Genomic DNA, 18,839 nt, shown 5'->3' on the forward strand with positions numbered 1-18,839 from the left:
GCTGTGGCATAGGAAGTGGAGGAGCTCATACAGGGTCTTTATCAAGCAAGTTATAGGTGGGTAGCTGGCGTTTAATCCCTGGGGGGAGCTGTTGGACATGGCATGGAGCAGGCACCTCAGAGTTAAACCCCTCAATGGGTAAGGAAGCTACTGATTATGATTATGTTCTAAATTATGGTGAAAGTTATACAATATAAAATTTAGCTTCTTAACCACTGGCAAGGGTGCAGGTCAACGCCACTAAACATTCACACTGGTGTGGAACCATCACCACCATCCATCCATCCATAGAGATCCTTCTAGGTGCAGAACTGAAACTGTCTCTATTACACACTAACCGCCATGCCTCCTCCGCAAGTCCCTGGCACCCATCATTCTACCTTCTGTCTCTATAAATCTAACGACACTGGGCATCTCATAGGAGTGGAGTCATACATGATTTGCAGTTGTGTCCTGACTTATTTCACTGGGCATGATGTCCTCAAGGTTCATTTATGGGGTAGCATGTGTCAGAATTTCCTTCCCTTTTTTTTTTTGTTTGAAACTGAGTTTCACTCTTGTTGCCTGGGCTGGAGTGCAATTGTGAAATCTTGCTCACTGCAACCTTCGCCTCCCGAGTTCAAGTGATTCTCCTGCCTCAGCCTCCCAAGTAACTGGGATTACGGGCATGCACCACCATGCTGGCTAATTGTTTTTTTTTTTTTTTTTTTGGCATTAAGTAGAGATGGGGTTTCACGATGTTGGCCAGGCTAGCCTCGAACTCCTGACCTCAGGTGATCCGCCCACCTCGGCCTCCCAAAGTGCTGGGATTACAGGCATGAGCCACTGTGCCTGGCCAAAATTTCCTTCTTTCTAAAGATCGAGTAATCTACTATTGTGTGGATAGACCACATTTTGTTCATTCATTCATCTATTCATTCGTAGGCACCTGGGTTACATACATTTGGCTATGATGAATAATGCTGACATGAACAAGAGTGGGCAAGTATCTCTTCTATGCCCTGCTTTTGGTTCCTTTGAGTATTTACCCAGAAGTGTGCTTGCTGGATCATATGGTAAGATCATATGATAATTCCAACCTTTAATATTTTGAGGAATTGCCATACTGTCCCCCATAGAGACTGCATCATTTTGCATTTCTACCAGCAGTGCACAAGGGTTCCATTTTCTCTACATTCTCACCAACACTTGCTTATTTTGTTGTTTTTTTTTTAAATAATGAAATTGGGGTTTTAAAAATATGCACTATCTTCTGTCAATCACAGATAAAAGGAGGTACTTATGAGAAGAGGTATTGCTAAACTGCCATGTGGTGAACAAGAGAATTCTGGGAGGCTGGGCGCCATGGCTCACGCCTGTAATCCCAGCACTTGAGGAGGCTGAGGTGGGTGGATCACGAGGTCAGGAGTTCAAGACCAGCCTGGCCAAGATGGTGAAAGCCCGACTCTACTAAAACTACAAAAATTAGCCAGGTGCAGTGGCAAGTGCCTTAATCCCAGCTACTCAGGAGGCTGAGGCAGGAGAATTGCTTGAATCCTGGTGGCTCGAACCCAGGTGCTGGGATTACAGGCGTGAGCCACCGTGCCTGGCCTCCCAGAATTCTCTTAGTTCACCACATGGCCGGTTAGCAATGCCTCTCCTCTCATAAGTAGCTTCTTTTATCAACTGCAGTGAGTTGAGATTGTGCCACTGCACTCCAGCCTGGGTGACAGAGACTCCATCTCGGAAAAAAAAAAAAAAAAAAACAAAGGCTGGGCACAGTGGCTCACGCCTGTAATCCCAGCACTTTGGGAGGCCGAGGTGGGTGGATCACGAGGTCAAGAGATCGAGACCATCCTGGCCAACACGGTGAAACCCCGTCTCTACTAAAAATACAAAAGTTAGCTGGGCGTGCTCGTGTGCGCCCGTAGTCCCAGCTACTTGGGAGGCTGAGGCAGGAGAATTGCTTGAACCGGGGAGGCGGAGGTTGCAGCGAGCCAAGATCGCACCACTGCACTCCAGCCTGGTGACAGAGCAAGACTCTGTCTCGAAAAAAAAAAAGAGCCGGGCGCGGTGGCTCACGCCTGTAATCCCAGCACTTTGGGAGGCCGAGGCGGGTGGATCACGAGGTCAAGAGATCGAGACCATCCTGGTCAACACGGTGAAACCCCGTCTCTACTAAAAATACAAAAAATTAGCTGGGCATGGTGGCACATGCCTGTAATCCCAGCTACTTAGGAGGCTGAGGCAGGAGAATTGCCTGAACCCAGGAGGCGGAGGTTGCGGTGAGCCAAGATCGCGCCATTGCACTCCAGCCTGGGTAACAAGAGCGAAACTCCGTCTCGAAAAAAAAAAAAAAAAAGAGAGAATTCTGGTAGCCAGAGTGAGCCATCAAGGAAAGAAACACAGGTGCTGGCATTTGGAGGTTCACCTATCTGGCAAAGGTGGTGTTGGTGGCAGAAGTGGAACCTGTTAGGTGCTGTGTGCCACTGTGTTCAGCAGTGGGCTGGGTGCCAGAGGGATGCCAACAGAGCTCTTCCCAAGAGGACGTTCTAACCACAGCATCAGTACATGGTAGATGCATGATGAATATTTCTTAGATGAATGAATGGATTCTGTTTCTCTGCAGCTCCCTGTCCTTCATGCCCAGAACATGCCTACTGCCACAACAGCACCCACTGCACTTGTGAACATGGCTTTCAGTCCAGGTCTGGCAGGACGTACTTTCATGAGGACAATGAGAAATGTGAAGGTAAAATTATTTATGGGGTTTTCATTGAATCTCTTATTAGTGATAACTGTTCTGGTCCATGTGTCCTCTGGCCCAAACACATAAACCCATAGCCCAAAGAAAACTCATATCTCTTCAGCAGACTATGTGACAAAGTACAGCCATTGGCCAGGGATACTTGTCCCTAAGTTCTTCAGATGGAGAGCACAAGTTTAATTCCCTGGTCCAGAGCACCTTCTGTCTGTGGGTCCCTTGGTTGATCCTCAGCTCTGGTCCATCAGCAGGGAAGGCTGATGTCATTGGGAGAGGCAAGACACATAAACATTGCATAAGCCAGCATCCTTTTTTTTTTTTTTTTTTGTTGAGTCAGAGTCTTGCTCTGTCACCCGGGCTGGAGTGCAATGGCGTGATCTTGGCTCACTGCAACTTCTGCCTCCAGGGTTCAAGTGATTCTCCTGTCTCAGCCTCTCAAGTAGCTGGGATTACAGGCGTGCACTACCATGCCCAGCATATTTTTGCATTTTTAGTAAAGGTGGGATTTCACCATTTTGGCCAGGCTGGTCTCAAGCTGCTGACCTCAGGTGATCCGCCCACCTCGGCCTCCCAAAGTGCTGGGATTACAGGCGTGCCCAGCCAAGGCAGGATTTTAGTAGTGTGGTCCTTCCTCATTCCTCTCAAGCTTTTCTAATAGTGTGTTATATATTCCCCTGCTATGCACTAGTTGTGTTAAATTGATTTACCAAATGGTGTGACTCATCATTAAAAACAACAATATTCCATCCTTATTCTAGTGATCTGACATGTCACTTTAATCATAAAGCTCCATAGGTACTTGGGTCTATGTCTGCACTTCGGGTCTATGTCTGCACTTCTGGTCTATTCCATTGGTCTATTTTTATTTATGCATGCATCAGTACCTCTTTGCTTAGTTGCAGCTTTATACTTTTGTTTTTTTTATTTTTATTTTTTCATTAAAATTTTTTATTAAAGTTCTGGGGTACATGTGCAGAACGTGCAGGTTTGTTACATAGGTATACACATGCCATGGTGGTTTGCTGCATCCATCCCCCCGTTATCTACATTAGGTATTTCTCCTAATGCTATCCCTTCCCTATCCCCCACCCCCCTGCTATCCCTCCCCTAACCCCTATGTGATGTCCCCTTCCCTGTGTCCATGTGTTCTCATTGTTCAACACCCACTTATGAGTGAGAACATACAGTGTTTGGTTTTCTGTTCTTGTGTCAGTTTGCTGAGAATGACGGTTTCCAGCTTCTTCCATGTCCTTGCAAAGGACATGAACTCATCCTTTTTTAAGGCTACATGGTATTCCATGGTGTATTTGTGCCTCATTTTCTTTATCCAGTCTATTACTGATGGATATTTGGGTTGGTTCCAAGTCTTTGCTATTGTGAACAGTGCCACAATAAACATATGTGTGCCTGTGTCTTTATAAATGAATGTTTTATACTCCTTTGGGCATATACCCAGTAATGGGATTGCTTTTGTTTTAATGTGTGGTTCCCACCTTGTAGTTTTTTTTTCTGGCTGCACCTGCATGATAGTAGCAACTTATCTCACCCCATAAAATACTTGTAGATGTTTTTAAAATTGGGATTGCATTGGACTTATAAATTAACTTAGGGAGAACATTGATGAACAGTGTTGGGTGATAGAGACTTCATGGGTATGAGAAATGGTACAATTCTATGAAAATGAAAGCAACACTTTCTCTTGATTCACAGATATTGATGAATGTAAGACCGGGCTGGCAAAGTGCAAGTATAGAGCATATTGTAAAAATAAAATTGGAAGTTACATCTGTAGCTGTTGGTCAAGTATTTTGATCAACTGGGCGGCTGGTGTTTTAATTAATGATGATCCAGATTGTTACGGTAAGAACCTCCAAATACTATTTCCAGCATGAAAAATGATGGGGACTTGGGGGAGACTCTGAGAGATTTTCTAATTTCAGGCCAGGGTAAGAGAGCAAAGCTCCATCCTAACCCTCGTCCCTCATTCCTTTGTTGTCCTTGATATTTTCCAAGATGATGTCATCCAAGCCTTGGCAATAATCATCTCTATATAGATGCTTCCAAATGTATGTGTCCAATACAGGTCTCTTTTCTGAGCTTCCAAAAGGACACCTCTAAATTACCTCTGAATTTCTCTATGTATTCATATCTCACGTTAAATTCAATTTTTATATCTACCTATCTACTAAATCCGATGAATTCACACTGATACCTCTCACTCCAGCTCAACACCAAGGCTTGTCTGAACCTTCCTTCTGTTCTTATTTGTAACTTCCTTCTCTAACAGTGAGAAACTTGTCTCTCGCTATTGCTAATTTGCTTGTTTAATTCCAGTATTATTTCATGTTTTGAGTAAGAGAGATTGGATTTAAGTGCTATATCTTCCACTTACCCTCTGGCTTTCAGTTAATGATGTAATTTCTATATACTTCATCTTTAAATGGGAATAGTAATATTAATAGTATCTATTGCCAGGCATAGTGGCTCATGCCTGTAATCCCAGCACTTTGGGAGGCTGAGGTGGGTGGATCACAAGGTCAGGAGTTTGAGACCATCCTGGCCAGCAGGGTGAAACCCTGTCTCTACTAAAAATACACACACACACATAAAAATTAGCCAGGCATGGTATCATGCATCTGTAGTCCCAGCTACTTGGGAGGCTCAGGCAGGAGAATTGCTTGAACCCAGGAGGCAGAGGTTGCAGTTAGCTGAGATCACCCCATTGCACTCCCGCCTGGCAACAAGAGAGATTCTGTCTAAAAAAAAAAACAAAAAAAAAACTACTGTTGCTGCATAACAAGTTACCCCCACATTTAGTGGCCTAAAACAGCACGTATGGATTGTTCCATAGTTTCTTGGGATCAAGGAACTAAGTATGGCTTTGCTGGGTCTTTTTCTTCTGGGTCTATCACAGTTGCAGTTAAGGTTTTGTCCAGGATGTGGTTTCATCTGGAGGCTCAACTGGGGCAGATCCTGCTTCCAAGCTACTCACAAGGTTTCTGGGAGAATTCAGTTCCTTCAGAGCTATTGGACTGAAACTCTAAGTTCATTTCTGGTGGTTGGTGGGAGGCAGCCTTCATTTCCTAGATCTGTGGGTCTCTACAGGTTGCTTTGTTATAGCAAAACACATTAGCATAGCCAGAAAAAGAGCAAGAATAAGACAGGGGTTACAGTCTTTTGTTCCACTCTCAGAAGTGACATCCTATCACTGTATTCTGTTCATTAGAAATGAGTCAGTGGGTCCAGTCCACAGTCAAGGGAAGATTACCCAAGGATGTGAATGCCAAGAGGGAGGGATTATTTGGAGCCATTTCTGAATCCTGCTTACTGGGCTGAATAGTGTTCTCCCCAAATTCATGTCCACCTGGAATCTGTGAATGTCATCTTATCTGGAAATAGGGTATGTGTAGATGTAATAAGTCAAGACGCAGTCATACTAGATCAGAGTGGACCCTGATTCCTCTGTGGCGGTGTCCTTATAAGATGAAGGATATCTGGATACTGAGACACACACAGAGGGAAGATGGCCATGTGAAGATGGAGGTGAGGATTGGAGTTTTGCTCCCAAGGGGCAAGGAGTGCCAGAGATTGATGGCAACTGCCAGAAGCTGGAAGAGGCAGGGCAGGTGTTTCCCTGGAGCCTTCTGAGGGAGCGTGGTCTTGCTGGCACCTTGATTGGGACTTCTGGCCACCAGCACTATGAGACAATATAGGCCACCCAATTTGTGTCACTATATTATGGCACCCCTTGCAAATTAATATACATTACCTATTCATTATTTTATTATTATTGAGATGGGGTCTCACTCTGTTACCCAGGCTGGAGTGCAGTGGCACAATCTTGGCTCACTGTAATCTCTGCCTCCCAGGCTCAAGTGATCCTCCCACCTCAGCCTCCTGAGTAGCTGGGACCACAGGCACGCACCACCATGCCTGGCTAATTTTTGCATTTGTGGTAGAGACAGGGTTTCACCACATTGCCCACACTGGTCTTGAACGCCTGACCTCAAATAATCCACCTGCCTTGGCCTCCTAAAGTGCTAGGATTACAGGCGTGAGCCACTGCCCCTAGCCTCTACTCATTATTAATGTAAGTAAAATACTTACCAGTCCTAGGCACCTAGAAAGGGTCAGCAAATACTGGCTATTATGCTGTATATGCCTTTTCTACAACCTTACAAACTTCTGTGTTTCTTGAAATGAGACAATATATATGAAGCCACTTTATATACTGTGATGTGTAGACAACCTATTCTATATTATTAACTCAATGAACACTGATTTCTTCCATGTCACCCTGATGTGTTGAGACCCTCTGCTATATACTCCCACGCCATCATGTCCTATTTATCACTGATTGATTGATTGATTTTGGGAAGTCTGGTTTTATTTTATTTTAGGTTCGGGCTTGGTACCCGTGCAGGTTTGTTGTGTGGGTAAATTGTGTGTCTCTGGGGTTTGGTGTATGAATGCTCCTGTCACCCAGGTAGTGAGCATAGTACCTGGTGGGAAGATTTTCAACCCTCATCAGCCTCCCACCCCTCCCTCTAGTGGTCCCCAGTGTCTATAGTTCCCATCTTTTTGTCCACGTGTCATGTTCTATTGATTAAGAGCATCCCTTGCAATCACTTAATTATTTATTCATAGTAACTTGTTTCATGACTTTCCTGCCAGACTTCAGATTCCACAAGGGGACATCCTTGGTCCCCTCCCCTCCCCTCCCCTCCACTTCCTTTCTCTCCCTTTCCCTCCTCTTCCCTCCCTTCCCCTGCCTTCCCCTCCCCTCCCCTCTCCTTCCTTCTGCTCCTCCCTCCCTCTCCCCTCCTCTCCCCTCTCTCCTCCTCTCTCCCCCCTTCCCCCTTCCTCTCTCCTTTCCCCTCCCCTTTCCTTCCTTTCTCTTCCTTTCCTTTTTTGAGATGGAGTTTCACTCTTGTTGCCCAGGCTGGAGTGCAATGATGCAATCTTAGTTCACCACAACCTCCACCTCCCGGGTTCAAGTGATTCTCCTGCCTCAGCCTCCTGAGTAGCTGGGATTATAGGTACCCACCACCATGCCTGGCTAATTTCTGTATTTTTAGTACATATGGGGTTTCACCATGTTGGCCAGGCTGGTCTCAAACTCCTGACCTCAGGTGGTCCACCCGCCTTGGCCTCCCAAAGTGCTAAGATTACAGGCATGAGCCACCGCGCCTGGCCTGGTTTCTTTTCCTAGCTCATATCCACATATTTCAGCATTGTGCCTGGTTTTAAGTAGGTATTCAATAAATAGTGTTGACTAAAGTAACAGGTCGGTACAAACGTAATGGTGGTTTTTGCCATTACTTTCAATGGCAAAGATCGCCATTACATTTGCACCAACTCCATATTAAACTGGAAGCCCCATTCCAATTCTCTTTGATAATTCTACTGTGTGATACTTTATAGGCTTCTTAGAGGGTAATTAGGATGGGCTACGGAAGTATCAGGGGAAGACTCAACTTGAGGGTGACTGGAAGAAGGGATGTAAGCAGGTGTGTTTCCTCCCATATTCCTTTCAATGACACCTTTCTTTCACAGAGAACAACGATAGTCAAGGGACACAGTCAAATGTGGATATTTGGGTGAGTGGGGAGAAGCCTGAATTTCAGAAAGAGCTGGTATGTATAACTATGTCATTCTCCTACATACATTAACGTGGCTTCCTGTGATTTTCAGGGTAGGGTAGTTCTATCCAGGGGTAATTCTGTCCTCTGTCCCACAGTCATCTGTCAATGTGTGGGGACACTCTTGATTGTCATGCCTTGAGGGTGATACATGTGACTGGCATCTGATAGAGACCAGGGATACAGCTCAACATCCTACATTGCCTGGTGCAGCCTCCCACAGTCAAGAAGTCCCCAGTGCCACATGTCCATAGAGATAAAGAAATATAGGCTGGGTGCGGAGATGGCTCACGCCTGTAATCCCAGCACTTTGGGAGGCGAAGGTGGGTGGATCACAAGGTCAAGAGTTTGAGACCAGCCAGACCAACATGGTGAAACCCTGTCTCTACGAAAAATACAAAAAAATTGGCCAGGCATGGTGGCGCGCACCTGTAATCCCAGCTACTTGGGAGGCTGAGGTAGGGAATTGCTTGAACCAGGGAGGTGAAGACTGCAGTGAGCCAAGATCACACCACTGCACTCCAACCTAGGTGACAGAGCGAGACTCTGTCAAAAAAAAAAAAAAAAAGGAGCTAGAGAAACACAGCAGTAGGGGGAAAGTGCCTCAGCTGTCATTCAAAAATCTACAACAAGCACCTAGATCCTCAATGCCACACACACCTTGTGGCACCTTAACAAATATGGCTGCTGCCTTCTGGGCTTCCTGCTCCAACATGTGTGCATATTCCTGATTTCTGACATTTCAGTGACAGTCAATCTAACTAGCTTTTTAAAAAAATTTTTTGAAGGAAAATCTGAGAAGAAATGCAAGCAGAAAGGAATTTGCAAGAAAAGCTACTCAACTAATTCAGAACATAGAGCTGAGCATCTGGAATGCGACTTTTGCTTCTCCAAAGAAGGATCAAATTTCTGAATTTGATCTAGGTAAGAGAGGCTGAGTAGAGTCTTTATGACCTCCATCGAGACCATAAAGAGATCTGGGTCTTGACATCGTTACGGTTTATGAATGATGAAATCTGTGGACTCCCAGGATCACAGACCCTGTATGCCAACATTCCACATGAGAACTTTTGTCAAAAATGCAAATTCAAGGGACAAGAGAATAAACCAGCTCTCTTCTTTTCAACTTACCTTGGTATGATGAAAAGTATTTAAGAGCATTTGCCTTGCCACCACAGCTAGAGGATAGGAAAACTCTCAGTTGGCTGGGCGTGGTGGTTTATGTCTGTAATCCTAGCACTTTGGGAGTCTGAGGCAGGAGGATCACCTGACCTCAGGAGTTTGAGACCAGCTTGGGCAACATGGTGAAACCCCGTCTCTACTAAAAATACAAAAATTAGCTGGGTATGGTGACGGATGCCTGTAATCCCAGTTACTCAGGAGGCAGAGGCAATAGAATCACTTGAACCCAGGAGGCGGAGGTTGCAGTGAACCGAGATCACACCACTGCACTCCAGCCTGGGCCACAGAGTGAGACTTTATCTCAAAAAAAAAAAAAGAAGAGAAAAGAAAAGAAAAAATTGTGGTTATTTTTCTACTCTGCTCTCATATAGTAACAAGAACACAGCATACTTCATCTCTGGTTACCAATATATGTGTGGTTTCCTCCTCCATGCTGACCACACAGTTCTCTAGTGGATGCCAGTTGGGTGTCCTATAATTCAATTATGACATTATCTGATATTATCTACCAAAGACAGTATCAGATCCCACAGGCTGCGAGCTTAGTCCCACAAAAGTGTTCTTCACTTCAAATGCCAATCTCAAGTTCTAGGTTGTAACCTGTACATCTGACTGATAGGCTACACATTAGAGTTCCACAACCCCTCCCTTGGGTTTGAGTAATTTGCTAGAGTGACTCACTTAACTCAGGAAAGTACTTTACTTACATTTATCCATTTATTAAAAATATATTATAAATGGGCTTCGTATGGTGGGTCACGCCTGTAATCCCAGCACTTTGGGAGGCTGAAGCAAGTGCATCACCTGAGGTCAGGAGTTCAAGACCAGCCTGGCCAACATGGTGAAACCCCATCTCTACTTAAAAAAAAAATACAAAAATTAGCTGGACGTGGTGGCAAGTGCCTGTATCTCCAGCTACCCAGGGGGCTGAGGAAGAAGAATCGCTTGAACCCAGGAGGCGGAGGTTGCAGTGAGCCCAGATGGCACTACTGCATTCCAGCCTGGGCAAGAGAGTGAGACTTCATTTCAAAAAAAACTATATATACATACATATATATATATATGTGTGTGTGTGTGTGTGTGTGTGTATATATATATAATAAATGAAACAGATGAACAGCCAGATGACAGAGATGCACAGGGCAAAGTATGGGAGAAGAGGTGCAGAGCTTCCAAGCTGTCTTTAGGGTTGCCACTCTGGGGACCAATACATGTTAAGCTATCTAGAATCTCCTAGATAGTTTAACAAATCTTTTGGATGTGCATGGAGGCTTTATTAATTAGGCATGATTGATTACATTATTGGCCACTGATATTAACTCAATATTCAGCCCCCCTCCTCTTCCTGTATCTGGAATGGGGGTGAAACTGAAAGTTTCAACCCTTTAACCTCACCATTGCTTTCCTTGTCAACCACCCCCAACCTGAGGCTATCCAGGAGCTGGATAAGAGTTACCACATTAGAATAAAAGATGTTTCTAAAACCAAGAAAGTACAAAGGAAATAAGAGTTGAGTCACATGCTCCTGTCACTCAGGAAATTACAATCATCTCAAGGGCTATTATGTCACAGCAATTTGAATCCAAGACCAAATATCAGAACAGAAGGTTTTCCTTGTGTTCCTATTGTTCAGGAAACTGTAAGGGTTTTAGGAACTCTGTATCAGGAACTGTGATTTCTTCCTGACCTTTGTATCTGTTAATCATTCTAAAAAACCAATATTTGGCTTTGTTGATTATTTATATAATTATGCCATTTCCTTTGTCTCAGATTCTTGTTCTTTATTATTTCTTTCCATTTGCTTTCTTTGGGTTGAGCTTGCTTTGCATTTTCTAACTTGTTGACTTGGTAATATAGATTACTAATTTTAAACCATTCTCCTTTCCCAACATATGCATTTAAAGCTTAAAACTTACCTACAAATTAGAGCTATGTATTTCCCTCTAAGCACTGCTTTAGCTGCATCCTGCAAGTTTTTATATACTGGGCTTCCCTTATCATTCAGATCAAAATATTAAAATATTTTCTACATAACTTATCATTTAACTCATGGATTATTTAGAAGTGTGTTGCTTAATTATCAAAATATTTGTGGCTTTTTTAGGTTTCCTGTGTTAATGGCCTCATTTAATTTACTGTGAGTTTTAATCAAGAAGGGATGTTGAACTTTGTCAAATGCTTTTTCTACCTCAATTGAGATGATCATTTTATCATCAATTGAGATGGTTTTTATTTTTCATTCTGTTAATGTGATGAATCCCACTGATGGATTTGCATGTGTTAAACAGACTTGCTTACCAGGAAAAAATAGTTGTGATATATACTCTGTTTGATGAGTTGACTGAGCACATACTATGTAGGATTTCAATCCTTTTAATTCATTGAGACTTGATTGCTAGTCTATTTTGGCAAATGTTCCCTGTGAACTTACTGTCTGAATTAATATACCAAATCTGGTGGTATAACCGTGGCAAACAGTGGCTTAACCACTATTTCTTGAATAGTTCGAGCATAAGTGAGTCAGGGCTGATGTAGCAGTTCCATGGCAGCTCTATGCTCTGCTGTCTTCAACATTCACCTTCACCTTGTGTTACAAGAGAGCTGTTCTACTATCACATCCTTTTACCAGCCAATGAAAAGGGGAAAAGAGAAGTTGAAAGGATGCCTGTTTCCTTTAGCACATGGCTTTTTGTTCTTTGATCCACTGGCCTGAAAAGAGTTACATGGCTCCACCTAGCTGCAAGGGAAGCTGAAAAATGGCTTGTCTTCAGCTTAAATTTGGTAGTTCTATACCCAAAGAAAGAATAGGTAAATGTTGATAACAGGTAATAAGCAGTCTGCCATAGCCCCAAGACAGTTTTCTCATTTGTCCAGAGACAAACTCTGTATACCCCAAAATGTTGAGGGTGACCTCACAAAATGATCAGATCTTGTGTTTACGGGTTTGATGAATAGAGTTTACTCGAGGGATTCTTCCCAAATACAGAAGTTCTGTTCCTAGTGGCTTTTTTTTATTTGAAAGCTTTTAAATGCTTAGCTACTCTTGCTTATAAAGACTGCATTCCCCCGTAACGAGGCACTCCAGTACCATTAAGTGTCCTGTGAAAACTGCTTAGCTTGCCCATCAGAGTACCAGTTCTCCTCTATTCTCTTGGATCGTGGCCAGTGTGTTGCTACAGCAATTTTGGCCACTTTATTTCTACCAGCCAAAGATGGGAAAAAGCGCCATGTGGCCAACCTTGCAGAAGGGAGATAGAATCACCAATAGGGGGTCTTCCAGAGAAGGGAGTTCTTCAGCAAACTATTTAGGCATGAGAATTGAGAACAGGACTGACTTTCTTAATGTTTCCAGTCTATGAAACCAAGAGGTGCAATGAGACAAGAGAGAACACTTTTCTGGAAGCTGGAAATAACACCATGGATATCAACTGTGCTGATGCTTTCAAAGGAAGCCTAAGAGGTACTGTGTCTCCGATGAACTCTCTCAACTCCAAATTCTATGCATCATTGTTTTATTTCTAAGTGATTAAACCCTGGGGTGGGAATTCGTAAAGCTTTCAAGGTAGGGAGATTCTACATGATGGAATAAAAAGCTCTTCCTTGACCACTAACCAGGCATTTTGCAGGGAGAAGTCGGGCTGTCATATGGGGTGTGTACTTTGTGGCATACACAGAGGTTGCATAGGGATTCCTTGAAATCCCTCCTTAAAAGGGACTGGCTGCGCCAGGCATGGTGGCTCATGCCTGTAATCCCAGTATTTTGGGAGGGTGAAGCAGGTGGATCACGAGGTCAGGAGTTTGAGACCAGCCTGGCTGACATGGTGAAACCCCGTCTCTACTAAAAATACAAAAATTACCTGGGTGGGGGTGGTGCACGCCTGTAATCCCAGCTACTTGGGAGGCTGAAGCAGGAGAATTACTTGAACCCAGAAGGCAGAGGCTGCAGTAAGTTGAGATCGCACCACTACACTCTAGCTTGGGTGACAGAGCAAGACTGTGTTTCAAAACAAAACAAAAAAAGGGACTGGCTGATGCATGCCATTTCCATGTGACGCTCAATGGTGTCAGGTTGCCTTGAAGACTCCCTTGAGAAGTGTTTATGAACACCCTTTTTAAAGGAGTCACCCAGTCTTGTTCTTTCCTACAGACTGGCAAACTTGTTCTCTACAACGTCCAGATAGTAAATATGTTAGGCTTTTTATTCCTGATGATCTTTGTCATAACTACCGAACTCTGTCATCAGAGTATGAAAGCAGCCATTGATGATGTGTCAGTGAAGGAGTGTGGCTGTGTGTCAATAAAACTTTATTGACAAAAGCAGGTGGCAGGCTAGATTTACCCTCATGGCACTGTGTTTCACCCCTGCTTTATCTCATCATCTGAAGTCTCTGCAAATCTCCTGCTCTATGTAGTTTTTCTAATTGATTTATTTACTGGTTGCCCATCTCTCTCACTACAACATCAACTCTCTGATGGCAGGGGTTTTGTCTATTTTGTTCAATGCTGTATAGTAATTCCTAGAATGTCTGTCTCACAGTATAGGATAAATATTTCCATGAATGATAAATGAAGGAATGCATATAAACGATTTCAAAGAGAAAAACCTGGTTACTTTGAAAACGAAGTATCTGCTGCATTTCTTTCAAAAAATTCCTGGCTATTCATTAATCTTCACTCCTTACTGTGAGCTGTAGAGTAGGGAAAGGGAAGGAAGGGATCTAAAAATGAGTTGATTTTTTAGATGGAGCAAATAGAAATATAGATGAGAAATGGCTTTGGCCAAAAATGGGACGGTATCATGTGGATAACTGCAATTTGGGAAACACTCCCATCACCCTACAGGGCATCCTGTGTACATTGAACCTCTGTGAATTTTTTTTTTTTTTTTGAGTCGGATTCTCACTCTGTCTCCTAGGTTGGAGTGCAGTAGTGCCATCTCAACTCACTGCAACCTCCGCCTCCTGGGTTCCAGCAATTCTCCTGCCTCAGCCTCCCAAGTAGCTGGGATTACAAATGTCCGCCACCACGCCAGCTAATTTTTGTAATTTTAGTAGAGACAGGGTTTCACTATGTTGGCTAGGCTGGTCTCGAACTCCTGACCTCAGATAATCCACCTGCCTCAGCCTCCCAAAGTGCTGGGATTATAGGCATGAGCCACCATGCCTGGCCTGAACCTTTATAAATTAAACTGTGCCTTCATGAAAAGGGAAGAGGGAAAAGAAAGGGAGATGAAGGGTGATAAGATGAAAGAGAGAGAGAGAAAATGAGTGAATTAATTAAATACAGTGGGTCATTCTGTATACCTTTCCACTAAATTAGATACACTAGAGTAAGCTTGAGGGCAAAGGCTCAGAGTGTGTGGTCTTCTTTTGTTGTTTGTTGAGACAGAGTCTCACTCTGTTGCTCAGGCTGGAGTGCAGTGGCGTGATCTTGGCTCACTGCAACCTCTGTCTCCCAGGTTCAAGTGATTCTCTGCCTCAGCCTCCCGAATAGTTGAGATTACAGGAGCTCACCACCATGCCCGGCTAATTTTTGTATTTTTAGTAGAGACAGGGCTTCACCATACTGGCCAGGCTAGTCTCAAACTCCTGACCTCAGGTGATGCACCTGCCTCGGCCTCCCAGAGTGCTGGGATTACAGGCATGAGCCACCATGCCCGGCTGAGTGCGAATTTCTTAGCCTGCCTGAGTTCTACCTGCCCTTCTGAGGACAAGTATCTTGCCTCATGGCTCTGGTTGTAAAACTCAAGGGCTAGTATATATTTTTAGGACTCATTGATGAGCATATTTTGCACATATGCCTCGTATAATGTGTGGGGCATTATAATACATATTAAGTAGATGAAAATGCAGCACCCCAAGTCATATATACTGTATTGAATGGCATTTAAGGGATTTCCAAGGGCAGTTTTAGCCATTCATTGCCTGCCTTATGACCTTCACATTAGACACTACTGTACCTTCTCCCCGAACTACAGATGGCCACTAACAGTATTTCTCTTCCATTTTCTCAGAGAGCACGGCAGTTGCCCTTATCACGTATCAGTCTCTTGGGAATATTCTGAATGCATCCTTTTTTAGCACAAGAAAAGGGATGGAGGAAGTAAAACTGAACTCTCGTGTTGTGAGTGGCACCATCGGTTTGAAGGAAAAAGTTTACCTGTCTGAACCCGTGTTCCTGACTTTTCAGCATCATCAGGTGAGAAAAACCCAGAGCTGCTTCTCTGTGCATTACCCTAAAGCGTGAGCAGGTATGATCAGTTTCCCAAGTAGGAAATGGAATTCAGAAGTAAGAGAGCAGACAAGAAATGTTGAGGTGTCTTCAGTGAGATTTTGCTTCACCATGGTGAGGATGGCTATTTTCAAAAACTTAAAATATCAGTATGTGGCAGTAAAAAAAAAACCCTTATAGATCTGCTGGTGAAAATGTAATCTGGCACAGCCACTGTGGAAAACAGTATAGAGGCTTCTCAAAAAGCTCTAAAGAGAATTATATGTTCCAGCAGAATTATCTGATGCATCCGTTTTCATGTGACGGTCTGAAGTGGTAACACTCAATGCCGTCAGATTACCTTGAACATTCCCTTGAGAAGCGTTTATGAACACCCTTTTTAAAGGAGTCACCCAGGCTTGTTCCTTCCCACAGACTGGCAAACTTGTTCTCTACAAGGTCCAGAGAGTAAGTATGTCAGGTTTTTTGTTCTTGATGATCTTCATCATAACCATTCAACTCTGCCATCTGAGTGTGAAAGCAACCTTTGATGATGTGTCAGTGAAGGAGTGTGGCTGTGTGTCAATAAAACTTTATTTACAAAAGCAGGTGGCAGGCTGGGTTTTACCCTCATGGCACAGTGTTTTATCCACTTCTGGGTATTATCATATGCTCCAGAAATCTCACTTCTGGGTATATGGCCAAAATTATTGAAATCAGGATCTCAAAAGAGACAACTGCCTTCCCATTCCCTTGTTTATTGCAACATTGGTAACAATCGCTGAGATATGCAGACAGCCTAAGTATCTGTCAACAGATAAAGATTTCTTTTTTTGAGACAGAGTCTCACTGTCTGCCAGGCTGGAGTGCAGTGGCACAATCTCGGCTCACTTCAACCTCTGTCTCCTGGGCTCAAGCGATTCTCCTGCCTCAGCTGGGATTACAGGCATGTGCCACCACGCCCGGCTAATTTTTGTATTTTTAGTAGAGGCAGGGTTTCACCATGTTGGCCATGCTGGTCTTAAACTCCTGACCTCAGGTGATCTGCTCGCCTCGGCCTCCCAAAGTGCTGGGATTACAGGCAAGACCCACTGCACCTGGCCAAGAAAATGTTATATATATACTGGAATATTATTCAGCCTCAAAAAAGAAGAAAATTCTGCCCCTTGTGACAACATGGGTAAACCTGGAGAACTATTTTGCTAATTGAACTTAGCCAGACATAAGAAGGAAATCCTTCATTACCTTATTTATATCTGGAATCTAAGAAATATAAAAACTTGAACTCATAGTAATAGAGAGTAGAATGGTTCACCAGGAACTGGGGCACCGGGAGAATGTGGACATATTTGGTAAAGGGTATAAGCTTTAAGTTATAATATGGATACGTTCTGGTGACCTAATGTCCCATACTTAAAAAAAAAAATTATTTGAAAAGAAGTTTCACTCTTGTCGCCCAGGCTTAAGTGCAATGGCACGATCTCAGCTCACTGCAACCTCTACCTCCTGGGTTCAAGCAATTCTCCTGCCTCACCCCACAAGCAGCTACGATTACAAGCACCTGCCATCACCTCTGGATAATTTTTGTATTTTTAGTAGAGACAGGGCTACACCATGTTGGCCAGGCTGGCCTCAAACTCCTGATCTCCCTGCCTCGGCCTCCCAAAGTGCTAGGATTACAGGTGTGGGCCACCGTGTCCGGCCTAATATACCACACTTAATGTATCTACACTTAGTGATAATAATGTATGGTATACTTGAGATCTGCTGACAGAGTGCATCTCAAGTAAATTCACCACACACATAAACTACGTGAGGTGTTGGATATGTTAGCTTAATTGTGGTAACCGTTTTATAATTTATACATCTATCAAAACTTTTAATTTTTTTTTTGTCAGTCACACTTCAATAAATCTTGGGAAGAAATGAAATGTTGTGGCATCCAGAGATTGACCCGGTGAGATGCCATTCTCATGTTAAAGCCAAAAGGCAATGTAGGAGATGCTTCATTGAGCTCAGTGGAAGCTGGAGGCAGGAATGAGGGATGGCTCTGCAGAAGACAGAGACAGCTTAAAGCAGGAAGGGCACAGGGAAGAAACACTTTATTTCTCTCTTTTCTCTCACCCAATGAGTCTGACCAGTGTTTCTCTTTGGTTCTGTAAATAGCAAGGAAGCTGCTGAAGGCATTCAGAGGGTCAATCCCAGGGCACAAAGCTGACCAGAGAAGGGCAGAATAGATGAAGAATGTACCCACCGCAGGTGTGGCAATGTGAAACTCTTCCCCTACAAGTGTATTTCCAATCCGGTTTCCAACACTGTGCATTGTGATTAACCTATAAAGTTAAAATAATAGGCTGGGCATGTTGGCTTACACCTGTAATCCCAGCACTTTGGGAGGCTGAGGTGGGTGGGTCACCTGAGGTCAGAAGTTTAAGACCAGCCTGGCCAACATGGTGATACCTCATCTCTAATAAAAATACAAAAATTTGCCGGGCATGGTGATGCACACCCATAGTGCCAGCTACTTGGGAGGCTGAGGCAGGAGAATTGCTTGAACCTGGGAGGTGGAGGTTGCAGTGAGCTGAGATCACACCACTGCACTCTAGCCTGGGTGGCAGAGCAAGGCTCTGTCTTAAAATAAAATAAAATAAAACCAGGAGGCCAGGCGCGGTGGCTCACCCCTGTAATCCCAGCACTTTGGGAGGCTGAGACGGATGGATCACCTGAGGTCAAGAGTTCAAGATCAGCCTCACAAACATGGAGAAACCCCCATCTCTACTAAAAATACAAAAAATTAGCCAGGCATCATGGCACATGACTGTAATCCCAGCTACTCGGGGAGGCTGAGGCAGGAGGATGGCTTGAACCCGGGAGGTGGAGGTTACGGTGAGCCGAGATTGTGCCATTGTACTCCAGCCTGGGCAACAAGAGTGAAACTCCAACTCAAAAAAAAAAAAAAAAAAAAAAAATTAGCCACGCGTGGTGGTAGGTGCCTGTAATCCCAGCTACTTGGGAGGCGGAGGCAGGAGAATCGCTTGAACCTGGGAGCCAGAGGTTGCAGT

General features: G+C 43.9%; 1 protein-coding gene across 6 annotated transcripts in view; it reads left to right on the plus strand.

The window, feature by feature from the left end:
- LOC105706208 (putative adhesion G protein-coupled receptor E4P) overlaps positions 1–18,839 on the plus strand; it is a 51,271-nt gene that overhangs the window by 6,645 nt on the left and 25,787 nt on the right. For 5 of the 6 annotated variants that reach the window (XM_021676808.2, XM_021676809.2, XM_021676813.2 and 2 more), the window contains 6 exons: positions 2,609–2,731; positions 4,454–4,603; positions 8,300–8,379; positions 9,174–9,309; positions 12,920–13,027; positions 15,581–15,765. In XM_021676808.2, the coding sequence (XP_021532483.2) occupies positions 2,609–2,731; positions 4,454–4,603; positions 8,300–8,379; positions 9,174–9,309; positions 12,920–13,027; positions 15,581–15,765 (782 nt within the window). The remainder of the gene's footprint in view (positions 1–2,608; positions 2,732–4,453; positions 4,604–8,299; positions 8,380–9,173; positions 9,310–12,919; positions 13,028–15,580; positions 15,766–18,839) is intronic. The other variant, XM_021676812.2, reaches the window with a different exon arrangement.

Source organism: Aotus nancymaae, unplaced genomic scaffold, assembly GCF_030222135.1.
Source record: "Aotus nancymaae isolate 86718 unplaced genomic scaffold, 86718_ANA_hifiasm-v0.15.2.pri h1tg000028l, whole genome shotgun sequence".
NCBI classification, from domain to species: Eukaryota; Metazoa; Chordata; class Mammalia; order Primates; family Aotidae; genus Aotus; species Aotus nancymaae.